Raw genomic sequence first — 15642 nt, 5'->3', positions numbered from 1 at the left:
ATTTTCCACCCCTCTTGTGGGCTTAGGGGCTCCAACCTGGGGGAATGGCCAGTCCGCTTGGCAGGGCTGGGGCGAGTGCAGGAGGGAAAGAGGGGAGCAGAAGGCGGGAGGAGGCAGGGCGAGCCCCCCCGCCCCCCGGATTTGGGGGTGGGGGGAGGGCACACTCACCATCTCTCTGGCTATTTCCAGCGCCTCCTGCAGGCCGTAGAGCCGGCCGCAGACCAGGTAGATTCCATTGGCCCAGAGAATACAACCCTCGTGGACCCAAAATTCATTGCTGTCAAGAGGTAGTTCAGGAATTTGTAACTCCAGCTCGGGGCCCCCTTCCGAAGTGGTGGGCACGGAGGGCTTCGAGTCCAAAGCAGTCTTGTCGCTGCTGCCCTCGGCGGTGGCCTTCTTACAGGGGAGGCCCCGGGCCAGGGAGCGAGGGCCGCCGCCGCCGCAGTCTTCCGAGCGGTGTCGCCGCTTGAACCTGGGGTGCGCGGCCAGGCTCCTCTGCTCCTTCTGCTGCTGCTCCTCCTCCTCCTCAGTGTCCGTCTTGGAGCCGTTCGAAGCGCTTTTGTGCCGCACTTTCACTCTGCTCTGCATCTCCGCAGCCCGCTTTGGGGGCGGGTTCTTCGGGAGAGTGGCTGCATAATCTTGCGGGTAAAAGGGTCCAAAGAGGTCGCCCATGTTGCGGTAACTGGCCCACTTGCCACACAGACAGCACACCAGGTGCCCCATGACAGAAGACTCGGTCACCACGGGGCCCTGCAGCATGAAGGACGAGGCCGGCAGCGCCTTGCTTTCTGTGCTGCTGGGGGGCGGCGTCAGCGACCTCTGCCCCTTCCGACCCCTCACCAATTTGGTCTGCTCCTCCTCCTCGGCATTGATGATTGTACACACGGCTCCAAGTTCACACTTATTTACTACATGGATGTAAGGGAAAAAAGACTTGTTCTTGGCATCGGTTTTATCCAGTGGCTGGGTGGCATACTTTAGTTTGATCTCAGGTTCTTGGGGTTCCACGATGGGAACTGCTTGTTTGGTTTTCCGCTTCCTTGGCTGTGCCCCAGGCTTCCTCCTCTCCCGCCTTTGCCTCTGCTTTTTTGGCTTTGGCTCTCCATCCGCAGAAGCTTCTGGTATCTGAGGGGGCTGAGGGGGCGGAGGTGGTGGCTGCTGTTTCTTTTGCTTGTTCACACTACCGATGGGTCTCCCCTTCTTCTTTCCTGATGGGAAGTACCCCTTCGGGGGGAAACCCTCTTGTTTGGGGGAAATCGTCACTGTATCGTTCTCTTTCTCCTCAGCCTTGGGGTTTGCCTCAGGGGCCGACACGCCCGCTGGAGGTACATTCTTTGAGTCCGAGAAGATTAAGGGTGCAGTCCCACCAAGGGAACCATCTGGTCTCCCCTGGTTACCCCCAGGCTTCTGTGAGGTCACTGATGTCATGGCGCCAGGGGGGTCCTTTCCAGCAGTGACCGTCTCCGGGTGCGTCTCGGTCTTCACTTTGTCGTCCCCACCGCCACGCCACTCCTCTGAGGCCCTTGGCAGGGGCTTTTCGATGTTCAGGTCCTGGCTTGTTGGACAGACCAGGTCAGGCACCAGCTCACCTTTTCTCTTCTCCATCTCGGCATCCTGAACAGCAACGCTGCCACCTTCGGGAGGGCCACTCTTCAAAGACAGAATGTCATCCAGAGTGACCGTGTCTCCCCCGGCCTCCGCGCTGTTTGAGGACGCACTCCTCCTGATGTTTGGAGACGTGATCTTCTGAACTATAGCTTCCAATTTCAAGCCCCGGCCTTTCCGAGGGGGCAGAATTTTGGTCTTGGCAGGACTGGTGAGGGTAACCGCAGGGCAGTTTCTGCTATCTGGACTTGGAAGGTCCTTGGAGGATTCTCTCTTCGGGATGGATTTGACATCCTGGCTGTGAGAGAGATGCGCATAGGAATTGAACGCTCGGTCGGCGCCTTCTTTCGGTGGGTGAAGGAGACGCCCTTTATCTTCCGTGTTACTGTTTTTCACATCTTGTGACTGCCTCTTGCTGGGAATGGGAGAGATAAAGGAACGCACCCGCCTCCGCATGATTAAGGGGTTTTGAGAAGAATGATCCTCTTGGCCCGGGAGCCTGAGCATAACATTACTGGGTTTGGATGACTGCGGCGTGTCGGCGAGCCCGTGTCCGTCGGCCTCGTGGGGTGGCCCGTACCTCTTCTGATTGGACATCCCCGGAGGACCGCTGCTTTTGGCTGGAGAAGTCTGCCGGGAAAGATCCCAACAAGATTCCTGTTGTAACTTCTGGGAGCCATGCTTCAACTCGATGCCTTTGTTAGACAGACCATCGGCAGACATGAGGCAGCGCCCCCCTTCCTGACCGCTGGGGTCATGGTAAGTCCCCATTGGTGGGCCATACATCATACCATCTTTGTCGTTTTTCAGAGGGCTCCGCACTCTGTCGAGAAACTGCTGCTGCCTCGGGCTCTTCCGTGGTCCCTCCTGCCTGTGCTGCGCGGCGGCGATCACTCCCTGAGCAGAGCTGCTGCTCCAGTCTTTGTACTCGTCTTGCTGCTGTTGGTACATCTGTCTCTTATAATGGAGCTGAGAATTCAAACCTGCGTTGGGGTCCCCGTAAGCATGAGCCCGAGCGTTGGCATGGTAAGCAGAGGCCAGGCTTTCTGAGTTGGGAGAGAAGGGAGCGTGTAAAGAACTCCGGTTGGCCCGCTCCGAAAAGGTCATGTGTGGGTTCATGTGATGAGGGTCTCCCCCTGGGCCTCTGCTCCTCCCAGGAGACATCTTCAGTTTTTCTGAGAAGTCATGATACTGCGAAGGGGACCGACCCCTCATGCCCTCCCGGCCACCGACTCTGCCAGGAACCCGCCGCATTGGCGTGGGTCTGCTGTCTTGGGGGCCGTAGTCTGCGATGGAATCGTGAGCTGCTCCAGGACTGGCGTTGCCTCGGTAAGACTCGTGCTTGATGCTGGCAGGATGGCAGTGGTCTCCGGATTTCTTGTTGTTGAAGCTAGCTTGAGATTTGGACTGTTCAAAGTCTTCCTCTTTTATCTGCCCGCTCTGGGATTTCAGCTTTGCTTCCATGGATACCAACCCACCGGGAAGAATGACCGACTGACTTAAACTTGGATTGAGCCGATCACTCCTCCCAAGTCTGGTGTCGGTACCCATGTGTCCCAGTGAGTGAGCCCCCGGGTCCCTGACAATCTGTCTTAGTGGAGAAATGTCACAGATCACGGATCTTCTTTCAGAGAGGGAACCCCCGGGCTCATGGGCTGATGACTGCGGCTCTATTTCAAACTTTCTGGGAATCGGATAGTCAGCCAAATTGATCTGTTTCATTTCGGGAGCCGAGCCACTTGACTTCCTTTCCCAAGGGCCCCAGTGTGGGTTTTCTAATAGGGACCCGATGCTCTTGTTCAAGAGGCCCCTGCTAGCTAACTCATTGGTTTGACTGACTAAGACATTAGGCCTCGTGGCTGCTTCCAGGCCCCCCGCCATGCCCTGATGCTCCTGCGCGCTCCTGGAGTACCTCCTGTCCGGGTGGTGGTGGTAGCCCTGAAGCACTTCCTGCAGCAGGCTGGGGAACTTCTCGTTCCTCCCCTTGCGCTCCCCATGGCCAGCGAAGTCCCCCTTATCTTGTCCTGTAGGGTACTGAGGAAAGCTACTGACGTTTCTCGGCACGGCTGACCCGAAACTGTCTTTGTAACTATAGCGCAGGCTGCCAGGAGATTTGCTGGGCTCACTCCTGCCTATAAAACCGGGGCCCACCGCCGAGTGCCCGCCCTGGCCATTTCCCTCTCCATTGTGGTTGGAGTTATTATCTACATTCTTGTTTCCTTTGCTCCCTCCCCCCGGGGGCTCTGGCTGTGGGACCGATGGGTGACTGGTCTCCTTTGGCCCTCCAGCGCTGGGTGGCCTCTGCGTGGCTGTGGGATCCTCCTCCTGGGAGCCTTTATCTTGTGCACCAGGTTTTTCGACCCGACCTGTCATGGCTTCCCGGGAGACAATCACACCAACGGTCTTCTCGTTGACTTTGGGGTTGCCCTCGGACGACAGCGGTGTGTCCTTAGCACCAGGCGAGGCAGCCTCTTCTCTGGCCACGGGACTGGCACTGAGTCTGGGGGCCTCGCTCTGAGCGCCCTGTGCTGGGGAGGAGCCCGCTTTCTCGGAGGCCCCGCCCTTGTAGGTGGTGTCGGAGCTGGTGCTCTGGCCACTGAGCTGCCTCACCCGCTCGCCTTGGTCCTCGGAGCTGCTTGAGCAGCCTCCGTCCAGCGACTCGGCCATGGGGGACTTGAGCTGTTCCTCAGGCTGGGAGGAGCCTTCGGAGTTTGTGCAGCTGTCCGCTTTCTTCGAAGAGGAGGAGGGCCTCTTAGAGGTCTTCTTCTGAGGTGTCAGGGCGTCGGAAAGTAGCATGTGCTGAACGGTATTAGGAAGATTGGCCACCTGCGTACTCAGGGCGCTCAAACTACTCAGCCCGGGGTCTGTCAGGCGCTTTTCCGGCACTCCTTCTAGGCCAAACCCTTTGAAGCCTGCGGCGTGCGAATTGGGACTGGGCATCATGGAGGGCGTTGGGCTCAGCTGGGGCATTAGCTGTAAAATTCGGTTTCTGGAACCCATGGGCACACTGCCTTGCCCACACGGGAGGTTTTCCCCGCTCTGCATCAGGGGGGACGGGGTGGAGCTGCAGCTTGGAGACTGCACCACAGAGGCCGCAGGGGAAGGGTTGGAGATGGGGCTGAAATTCTGGTGGAACTGCATGGGCGACCGCACCGGAACCTCGGGCTGGCTGTACTGCCCCACCTGGGCCTGCAGGGGCAGCTTGGCGGCGGTGTTCGTGTACTGCATCACGTGCTGCGGCGGGGGCTGCGGGGGCTGCGCGGGCGCCTGCCCCTGCTGTGTCCCCTGTGGAATCTTGGCCGGCTCGAAGCCCTTCACAGACTGAGGCTGGTAGCTGTAGTTGGACTGCGTGCCGTACGCCTGCGCGTTAGAACCCACGCCGTGTCCCTCGTACTGGGACCCCGCATTCACGCTGTAACTGCCATCGTAGCTCTGGCCGGACTGGCTGAAACGCTGCGGCGAAGGGAAGGAGGAGGACGAGGAGGCGGCGGAGGACTGGTAGTGCTGGCCGAACTGACCGACCCGCAGCTGGTACCCGGAAGCGGACGACGGCAGCGCGGAGGGCCGCTGCATCGGCGGCAGATGGGACGATGCGGACGCCGGCTGGCCGGTGGCCTGTGGCAGAGGCTGGTGGGACTGGTAGAGCTGCTGTCTCAGCTGCTGCACCTGCTGCTGCTGCTGCTGCTGGCTGGAGGCCTGCTGCTGGTACTGAGCGCTCCCTGGAGAGAAAGGCCCCGTGTAATCCTGCTGATAGTGAGACACCCCACCGAGGGCCGAGTGCTGGGCTTGAAACTGGCCCACGTGCCCCTCGCTCCCATACTGATTGCCAAAGCTGCTCCCCTGGGGCGGTCCGTAGCTCTGCACAGGCCCCGAAGGCCTTCGCTGAGGCGGCTGCGGGGTTCCTGTTGTCACAGGGTCTTTGCTGCCTGCCATGTAGTAGAAGTCTCCAGCCTCTTTCCTGAAGCCCTGGTAGCCCTGGTGGCCAGAGGTTTCGCTAGCCATCGCTGCCGCAGCCGCCGATCCTCGTCGCCCACCACCGCTGCTGCTGCTGCTGCCGCCGCCGCCGCCTGCACCCCCAAAATTCTGGAACATCTGGGCCTGACGCGGGCTGAACTCTTCTATCCGGGATGAGCTGTGTACCTCCTGCGGGTAGCTCTGCTGGTCTCCGTGGTAACTGCTTTGCTCCCGGAAGGACTGCATACTGTTCAGCAGCACGGCAGCAGGCCAACAGCCCTCCTGGAAATGGAAGAGGAGAGAGAAAAATATCAGACACGCATCTCCTCTGCACAAAGGAAATCAAGTCTGGGTGATGGAGGGGATACAATAATTCAGATGCCCAGATGAAGGAGACCGGTTTGAACTTCCTTTCATTTCTTGTCCTGTCCATTTCTGAAAGTGCCAATAAGCAGAGAAATGGCCTCAATGGTGAGGCAGACATCTATGGGAGTATGAAAAGAAACATTCTGAGTAAACACAAATTTGGTACAGAAAAAAAAAAAACAAAAAAACCAGACCTCATTATTAAATAAATGAGCCCCCAACATCCAACTGGGCTAAAATATGGGGCTGTGCTATTACTGTTAATTAAAAAAAAAACAACAATTTTTAAGTCAATCTTCTAGTTATGTTGGGGAGGTTGAAAAAAACACTTTCATCTATTGGCTTTCCTGTATTAGCCTGATCACGGGACTAAGGTCTCAAACAATGACGAGGCAATCCCTCCACTGGCTGTCCCCGCCCTCCCTGACTTTGAGAAACAGAACTCGCCCGGGGAACAGAAATCAGTCTCTCATGTCCAAATGCACGTTAGTGCAGATTTCCTGTGATTACCTACTACCCGTGAGGACCGGCGACCCCAGGACACTCCAGTCTTCTCACTACCTGGATTGCTCACGGCTGCAGCACACGCCTAGGGCTTCATCTCTGTCCTGACCCGTAACTGTGCGCAAGGCAGTCCTCCCTTCAACTATCTATCCTTAACTCCCAGGGACACCGGACTAAGCAATAAGCTAATGCAGCAGTGACCATTCTTCCAGATTTTTCTGGAGGGTGCAAGAAGTTCCGGCACCTCTAATGCCCACATCGTGTTTTATCTGCCAATCTAGTATTTGCAGAGTTATTATTGGCCATTACTGTGAAAAATGGAATTGCAACGGTCGCTTTGGAGGATAGTATGAGACACGGAGGAAAGGAAAAATTCATCAAGCTAGGACCTAGACGCTTCCCAAAGGCATCTGATTGGGTCGACACTTTGTATTACCTTCGCTAATGTAATTAGCATATAATGTACCACTCCTCTTAGAAAACTAATCAAGAGATAATTTTATTTTGCCTTTTGCCTGGGCCTATCTCCTTCTCAGAGTCAGCTGAGTAGAACATGGCCAAACTGCTATAAAAGTCTTTAAAATCAATTATTTAAAAAAGAAGTGGCGAGAAGTGCCCCTGTGGTTCAGTCAGTTAAGCGCTCGACTCTTAAGCTTCGGCTCAGGTCATCACCTCAGGGCTGTGAGGTCGAGACCCAGGTCAGGCTCCAGGCTGGGTATGGAGCCTGCTTAAGAGTCTCTCTCCCCCTCTCCCTCTCCCTCCCCCACCCCTACCAAAAAAAAAAGCTGTGAAATACCTATGGGTTAGGGTGAGTTAGGACAGAGTTTTACTACAATGGCTTACTAAGCTAGCATAAACTTGCTGGCAGGAAAGTCAGTGACCCTTTTAAACGGTAAGCTGAATTCCTTATCTCCAACCCCACTGGGGGCTCCCCCTCTCATTCAAGTGAAGCTGCTTTCGGGAGCCCTGTCTCCAGCCCATTACCTCTCTGACCTCCTGCCCTGCCGCGCTCAGCTCTAGTCCTGCTGCGTGCATCCTGCTCCCGGGAGCACCAGAGACGTTTCTAGAGGACTCCTGCTCCAGCCCGCGATGTGCTTCCCAGCAGCAGCACAGCTTGCCCCCTTTCTTCTCTGGTCTCTGGGCAAATGTCAACGGACTGGGAAGGCCTCCCCCGGCCATCCTATCCACAACAGCTCCCTCCACACGGCTCTCTCCATCTCCCTCCCCAGCACTTGGCCCGACAGACACAGATGGGCTACTTGCGTGCTCTCCGTCTCCCCACCCCCACTAGAATGTCAGCTTCCTGAAGGCCGGAGACTTCGTGCCTTGCTGAACCCTCATGTCACCAGAATGGCGAAGAGCGCACGGCAGGCATTCGGTGAACCCGCGAATGGCATAAGAACTGGGTGTGAGAGAACTAGGCTAGAACGTACCTACTCAGAGGTGGTGGTGTGGTGGGGAGATGAGAGAGCTGCGCAAGAGAAAATAGAACATGATCGATCTAAAAGCAGAGCTGGAGGATGCTAACGCCCTGCCTGAAAAATCCTCCAGGCCCAGTTCCAACTTGAATCTACAGGAGAGCCCTAAAGAGGCTTTAGAGAGTAAACGTGGGTCATGGCCGAAGACGGTCCGTTAACTCCAAACTCAGAGCGCTGCCCCACTTCGTCCTGAAATACCTTCAGTCTAAAATAGCTAGACCAGAGTCTACGACTTTGATATTAAGTTTGATTACATAATCACATGACCCCAAATCATCTTTCAACATTCCAGTACAAATAATCTCAGGAGCGAAAGGAAACCGCTTCTCATGTCCTCAGAATGGCTCTGCGACAGACCTGGCTGCTCTTCTCTGTGCTCCAGTGACTCTGCTGGGCAAAGACGGCGGCTCACGGAGAGCCCGCCCGGTACGGCAGGCGCCCTTCACACGCACCGTCACTGGCCCTCACAGCATGGACGTCCCCGCTTTACAGATGATGAGACCAAAGCACGGAGCTCACCAGGCTGCTGAGCAGCAGGCCCCTCGGGTCCCGTTCCTAATGCTACACTACCCGGAGGATCCGGGATGCGGTCAGCACCAGCGGCCACCGGGCCCGTCAGAGGTCGGCCGTGAAAGTGGGCGGCCACCAACAATGCTTCCCGGCGTGTCCCTTCTCTGTTCTCCCTTCACCAGGACCTTCCCCACTATTCCCAGCACTGCCAGAAACACTGTGTCCGCACAGGTGTGTCCCGTGTTTGTGGTGTGCCTCTATTCTGGCTCTCGGGGCCGGTGGCCTCCTCTGCATGATGGAAAGCAGTTGAGATGGGTTATGGTGGACAAAAAGACTTAAATCTGGAAGTTTTAGTGAAACTAAAAGCTTTCTCAAGAGATAACCTCTCCACAACTAAATATTTTACATGTTGTTTAATTAAAGCCTTCTGTAAATAAAATCAGGCTACTGAAAATCTGTGTGTATAAACAACGTCACTTGCTCCAAATTTTTCTTTAGCAGGAGCTTCTAAGAGCTGAAGAGCAGTTTCCCACCAGCCAGTCCTACCGTGGTCCCTGGGAAACCCTAGCGGCACAGGGGCAGACATTTGGATACCGTTTCTCAGAAGCCTGTGCTCAGCCCTTCTCTGGAGGTTCCCTGTCCTGCCGGATGCCCTTCTCCCTCTTATAGTTCTGGTTTATGGACCCGACGAAAAAGAAGAAATTCCCAGCCAAGTACCTCCTGCAAGGTACAGGTCATGCTAAATATTCTTAGTATATAGGAAGGATCCGGTCGCAAGAAAGTGAACCAAGTTCATCTGTTTGAGAAATTCCACGTAAAGCAATCAGGAAAACCAAGTATACCAGTAATGGAAAATGTCAGCCCAGAGTATCTGTAATTTTAGTATTAGCATTATAAAACAAGCTACTAATAGAGATCATTCCAGTATACTAGCCTATCATTTTAAAAAAGCAAATATGGTTAGTTTTGAAGCATCATGATTAATAATGACAAGCGCCTGAATTTCCTTGTTTGAAAGAATACCGATGTGGCTGAAGAAAGTTTGATGCTCCAAAGGAAGTCAGTCACCCATGAGGAATTTGTGCACGCGCTCTGAAGGGAGCTTTCCCAATGCACCTCCCTCCCCAACTCTCCCTTTCCCTGACTTCCCCTTTTTCGATTTTCTTCTGTTTTCCTAGCTTTTCGAATGGTTTCAGAGGGCTGTGGAGTTGACTAGCAAGGTCCCGAACTTACTGCCTTTATGTTCACAGCCTGGGTCCATACACCGACCTCGCGGCAACCACAGCACCTGCCCGGGGCCCTCTCTCCACCCCATCCCAGGGCCCACGAGCGCGCCACCTTCCGGAGGACGAGGGCGACTCCCGTTGTCCTCCTTCCTTCGCCTGCCCAATGCCATGCCACTCCCCGTCCACTCTTCTCCACAAGTTCTACAAACTGTCCTCAACACAGGTTCCCCTCCACGGTCTTTTTAAGCACCTGTCTCCTCTTTCAGTTCAGGCTTAACCACTGTTTTTCTGCTGCTTCTCCTTCCCCTCCTTGGAAAAAATGCTTCGTCTCCCAAGATAAAAACACGCTCTGTGCTCCTAGTTCCGGCCTCTGCTGTAACTGTTTGTCCTCCAGCCTCCCTCCTCACCCATCTCCGCCCTGCCCTATGTTCCGGGAGGGGCCCCAGTAAGGACCCTAAGAGGCTCCAGTACCCCTGGCTTCTGGCCCAGCCTGGTTGGGAAGAGCGGGGAAAAGGCAGGAAGAGAGCTGGGGGTGGGGGGCGGCTTGTGCTATCTGAGCTCCAACCCTGCAGTTGCTGCGGCTGGCCTGGCTCAGATGGTCACCAATGGCCACGTCCCCTTCGGGCAAACCTAATAGCCACTTTCACCAGGAATTTCTCCCAGTTCCTAGGAACTGCTTCCTCCTCTTGCCTTTCAGGCCAGAGGTAGTAACAACTGCTGCCGCTGACCCAGGAGGCCCTGCCTTCCCCACTGGGGCCCCCATCCCTGCTCACTCCTTTGTGAAAAGTCGCAGTTCTGAACCGCGGTCAGCCTGGCATCGTGACGACCCTCCTTCTAAGCCCTCCTCTGCAGATCAGAAGCTGGGAGCTACTTCCCATAAACTTCTTTCCAGCACAGATGCAGAGAGCACAAGAGAGATTTGAAGAACAGAGGAAAAAGGAGAGACTGGTAGCCCCAGAGGGAGCTGCACCAGCAGACGCAGATGCTTGGTGGCTTCCCCACAAGCTCCTGAGAACCACTCACTGTGGTCCCGAAGCCTGAGCTGGTCGGGCACAGCTTCCCTGACCTTCTCAACCCCCTGTTCTTCTGACAGTGGGATAAACCCTTAATTCCTCTACCAAAACTCTTCATATCTGGAACAGAAAGCCTCCTTTCTCCTCAATGATACAATTAAATGCTCCTCAAATTACCCTGTTTGAGTGTGCCATCTGCTTCCTATAGGACCCTGACTAATATAGTTCTTCTCTTAGTCCTGGGATTTCAGAGTAGGATATTATCACTTGGAGAGTGAGAGACTTCTACTTCATGCAATATGGCATACCAGAGGAACTAAAAAACAAAACACCTAGAAATGTCAGAAAAAAATGTACAGCCAAGCTGCAAGTAAGAAATGCCCAGGGTTCAAAACCGGTTGGGATACCAGAAACAGAGAGGTAAGCAGGTGCTGGGCTCTGGCAGCCAGGGCTGGGGTGGGGGGTGGGGGGTCCACAGCACTTACCAACCACGTGGCTGTGGTTCTAGGGCCCATGCGGAGCCAGAAGACAAGGCCTCCGGCCCTCTTTAGGTAGTAGTGGGGGGACAGAACAGTCACTTGTGGCTAGAATAATTTCTATAAAGATGACAAAATGTATTTATTCTTAGGCTGTCACCAACTCATTTTCAGTGACAAAAATGTTCTTTCCTCAACTGACCTAACTTCCCATCCTCCAGGAAAACCACAATCAGCTCTCAGCTGTCCCAAGCAAGAAGCTTTAGAATACTCCCAAATTCATCTCCTCCTGTGACCCTTTAAGATGTCACCTCATCCTGCCGCTTCGCCACATCCTGCATTGGCGCTTCACTCCCCTGGCCCTTGTCACCACAGCGTTCACCTTTCTGGGGAGTCACAGCTCCGCAAGTTCTCTTTCCCGGCACCAGTCACCCGGGATGGCTTTTCTTCACCCAAGTCTTGACAGTGTCCCCTCCCCACATGCCCCGAAGCCCTCTGGCGTCTTCCCAACCCAACTTCTGCTCCTCTCCACCGGCTCCCACAGACTGCTCAGTCCCCTCCAGGCCGCCTGCCTTTCTCTCCACAAAGCCTCCTCTGAGGCATCCCCAGGTCCAAAAATTCCTTCTTCCTTTGTCAGTCACATGGCTCTCGGAACCTTAAGAGCTCCGGAAACGTGATCTTCTCTACAACTCTCCCTTAAAAACAGAATTGTCTGGCTTTTCTCTGCTCAGTGATAACAAACATAGTAAAGTATATTTGCCTTTAATCACGGCCTAAGATACGTGCTACTAATGTGGTAACAGCTACCATTGATTCTACGTGTCACCCGCTGTGTGGCTTTATGTATATTTCAACTTCTCACAGATGAGGAAACAAAAAACAGATAAATAACAGAATTTGCCGGAAGTCACTCTTCTGGAATAAACTGGAACGGACAGGCTACAACTCAGTTCTGAAGCCCACGTTCTTTCTTTCACTGCAGCACAAATCCAGCAAAAACCCAAATCCGGGTTTTTAAAAAACCTGACAAACACTTGTGCCAGATTTACTACACTGCCCAGCTCCGTCCTATTCACTGCAGACCTGCCACAAGCCCCGTACTGGGCCAGGCACTGCACACACACGTTTTGTTTTGCTTTTAGTAAAACTGATTCTCATCTACTTTTTTTTTTTTTTTAAAGATTTTATTTATTTATCTGACAGAGAGAGATCACAAGTAGGCAGAGAGGCAGGCAGAGAGAGAGAGGAGGAAGCAGGCTCCCTGCTGAGCAGAGAGCCCGATGCGGGACTCGATCCCAAGATCCTGAGATCATGACCTGAGCCGAAGGCAGCGGCTCAACCCACTGAGCCACCCAGGCGCCCCTGATTCTCATCTACTTTAAAAAAAAAAAAAGATTTTATTTATTTATTTGACAGAGATCGAGATCACAGGTAGGCAGAGAGAGAAGGAGATGCAGGCTCCCTGCTGAGCAGAGAGCCTGATGCAGGGGCCTGATCCCAGGACCCCGAGATCATGACCTGAGCCGAAGGCAGAGACTTACTTAACCCTCTGAGCCAACCAGGCGCCCCTGCACACACGTTAATGCAGCTCACCCTCGCCATGTGCCGAGAAGCATTACTGGTCCTTCCTGTAAACTAAGGCTCAAAGATGAGAACAAGCGGCACATTCATCATAAATGGAGAGGTGAGATATGGAATGCTCACCCCTAAAGCCCCGTCTGTATTCTGGCAGACGCCTGCCTTGTTCCAGCAGCAAGACACTTACAAACTGGGAAGCATTTTAAAAAAAGAAATCTTGAAATTTGCTCGGAGTTCACAGTTTGGATCTATCCGTGCTGTTTTAGGTTATGTGCAAACGTGGGATCTTCCTAAGGAGATCAATCCGGCACAAAGACTTGCCCGGTGATTTGATATTTCAAATTCTATATCCTTTTTGCAGAGTTGCAGAGTCTGGATTTTTCTCAGTGGCTGACAGATCTCAGTACAATCAGGCCTTCAGAATAAGAGGAGGCGCCAGCAGTACTTGCTGACCGGCTCCATGGCCGAGAAGCCCAGAGAGCAGCTTACAGAACCGACTCAGTCGGAATGTGCAAGGCAGCTATCCAGAGGAAAGGAAACCCACCAGAGTGCTACAGATCAAAAAAGTTTGCTCTCTGAGGGTCCAAACCTGTATTATAAGGACGTAAGATAAAAAATATTTACCTTCGACCGTGACCAAATTAATGCCAGCAAAAACTAGAGGCAAAAATTAATGTTTATCAATTTTCCCCCCCAAATTAAGAGATGATACCCCATCTGGTGAGATTAGGATGAAGCTGGTACAGTCACAAAAGCAGTGTACGTTACTACAACTTTTTAAAAAAGCAATCTGGTTAATAGAAACATTGGTATTTTTGACCTAAGTAATTCTGTTTACTAGATTTTTATCCTAGGGAAATCTCAAAACAAACAAGCGAAAACTAAAGTACCAACCTACTGACTCCAGTGATCTCTATAAAAAGAAAAGAGGCAGCGGGAGAGTGAAGAGAAAAACCCCGCTCTCAGGGCTCCGACCCTGCAGCCACAGAGGCCGTCTGAGACGGCCCACCGGGGGCCACACTCCTTTGGACAACCTAAATTCTGGCAAGAACCGAATTCTTTATCATTTGAAAATTACTAATTTTCATTTTTTTAAATGAATTTAAAATTTTTAATTTTTTTTTAATTTAAATTTAAAAATTTTTAAAGTACGGTAAATCCACTTAACAGAACAGCACACACTGGTTAGAAACAACGGTGCGGACGTGCACACCGTCTACAGTCCAGGGCGGAAGTGCAGCGAGCACAGGCACACCTCGGAGATGCTGCGGTTTGGGTTCCAATAAAGCCAAGTCCAGTGAATGTTTTACCCAGCGCGTGTGAAAGTGATGGCCATATTCTACTGTAGTCGCAAGTGCGCAACAGCACTGTGTCTGAAGAAACAATGTCTAGGGGCACCTGGGCAGCGCAGTCGGTTAGGCGTCCGACTCTTGGTTTCGGCTCAGGTCATGATCTCGGGGTTGTGAGATCGAGCCCTGTGTCAGGATCTGTGCTCAGTGTGGAGTGTGCTTCTCTGTTTTCCCTCTCCCTCTGCCCCTGCCCCAGGGCTCTTGCCCGCTCTCAAATAAATAAATCTTTAAAAAATAAAAATAAAATAATGTATGTACCTTAATAAAAAATACTCCTAAAAAATGCTAACCAGGGGTGCCTGGGTGGCTCAGTGGGTTAGGCCTCTGCCTTCAGTTCAAGTCACGATCTCAGGGTCCTGGGATCGAATCCCAAGTTGGGGGCTCTGCTTGGCAGGGAGCCTACTTCCTCCTCTCTCTCTCTCTGCCTACTTGATCTCTCTGTCAAATAAATAAATAAATAAAATCTTTTTTAAAAAATGCTAACCATCCTCTGAACTTTCAGCAAGTCATAATCTTGATCACAGACACCATAACAAACATAATAATAATATTGAAAATGCAAAAAATATTGCAGGAATTACCAAAATGTGACACACAGACATATCCTAAATCAAACACTGTTGGAAAAATAGCACTGACTAACTGGCCTGGTGCAGGGTTGCCACGAACATTCCATTTGTAAAACAAAAAAACAAAACCACCACAGTATCTGCCGAGAATCTGCGGAGGGCAGTAAAGGGGACTCAGTAAAACAAGGACGCCTGTAGGCACGCACCTGTATTATGGTCACAGCGCTCTCGAAATCAGACATTCATCTGGTCCACAGCCAAAGAGAACAGTATGAAAATTAAAACCTTGTGACTATTCAGGGTGGCAGAACTGTGGTATGCATTTTCTTCCCTTCCATTTCTATTTACATTAATGTCTGTGAAGAAAATAATCACTTTAAAATTTAATTAACCTCATTTTAAAAATTTACCCCTCACCCTATTTCAAAAATACCTTTGCTCTATCTGTTCCTACTGACAGCAAAGCCCTACCCTGGCCACGGGGAGGAAAGGCAGGCACAGGAGAGCCCACAAGTCCAGAGCAGGTTGGAGGCAGAGGCACCTGCCAGGCAGCATCTCTGCTCCAGGAAGCCTGGCGCCAACACCGCGGGCGCACCGCAGAGCTGTGGTGCCCAAGCAAGTGTGCGCGCAAAAATAACCAGCTTGGAGCTATTTTTCAGAATCAGGCCTAAAAACAGCTGAATTCCACTCCACAGTGGGCAGGCCTATTTTTAGACACAATCTCAAACAGCCACGAGGTTGTAGCATCCTATCAACTGTACGCTTCTGTAACTGTACAGAAATGCCATCCATTTGCTCCTGGCTAGGCCAAAAGAGGCTGCGTCCCATCCCCACCTGATGGCTACTGTCATCTTCACAGGGGCATCCCAAGATCAATTCCGATGATCACATCTGTGGCCAGGATGGCCAAGAGTTCTTGGAAAGGGGGCAGGAGCAGGATGAGGGGCTAGCTGGGGTTCCCGGTGGATTTCTCCTAACTGCCCAGCTTGAGGGCTTTTGAAGATGTTACTGAAT

General features: G+C 52.7%; 1 protein-coding gene across 2 annotated transcripts in view; it reads right to left on the bottom strand.

Annotated features, from left to right (window-relative positions):
• Positions 1-15642, bottom strand: part of TCF20 (transcription factor 20) — a 106144-nt gene that overhangs the window by 50832 nt on the left and 39670 nt on the right. For both annotated transcript variants that reach the window (XM_044228243.1, XM_044228244.1), the window contains exon 2: positions 169-5841. In XM_044228243.1, the coding sequence (XP_044084178.1) occupies positions 169-5805 (5637 nt within the window). In that variant the 5' untranslated portion in view covers positions 5806-5841. The remainder of the gene's footprint in view (positions 1-168; positions 5842-15642) is intronic.

Source organism: Neovison vison, chromosome 12 (assembly GCF_020171115.1).
Source record: "Neovison vison isolate M4711 chromosome 12, ASM_NN_V1, whole genome shotgun sequence".
Taxonomy (NCBI): domain Eukaryota; kingdom Metazoa; phylum Chordata; class Mammalia; order Carnivora; family Mustelidae; genus Neogale; species Neogale vison.
The sequence above is the reverse complement of the archived record's forward strand: the minus strand, read 5'-3'. Positions and strand labels throughout refer to the sequence as shown.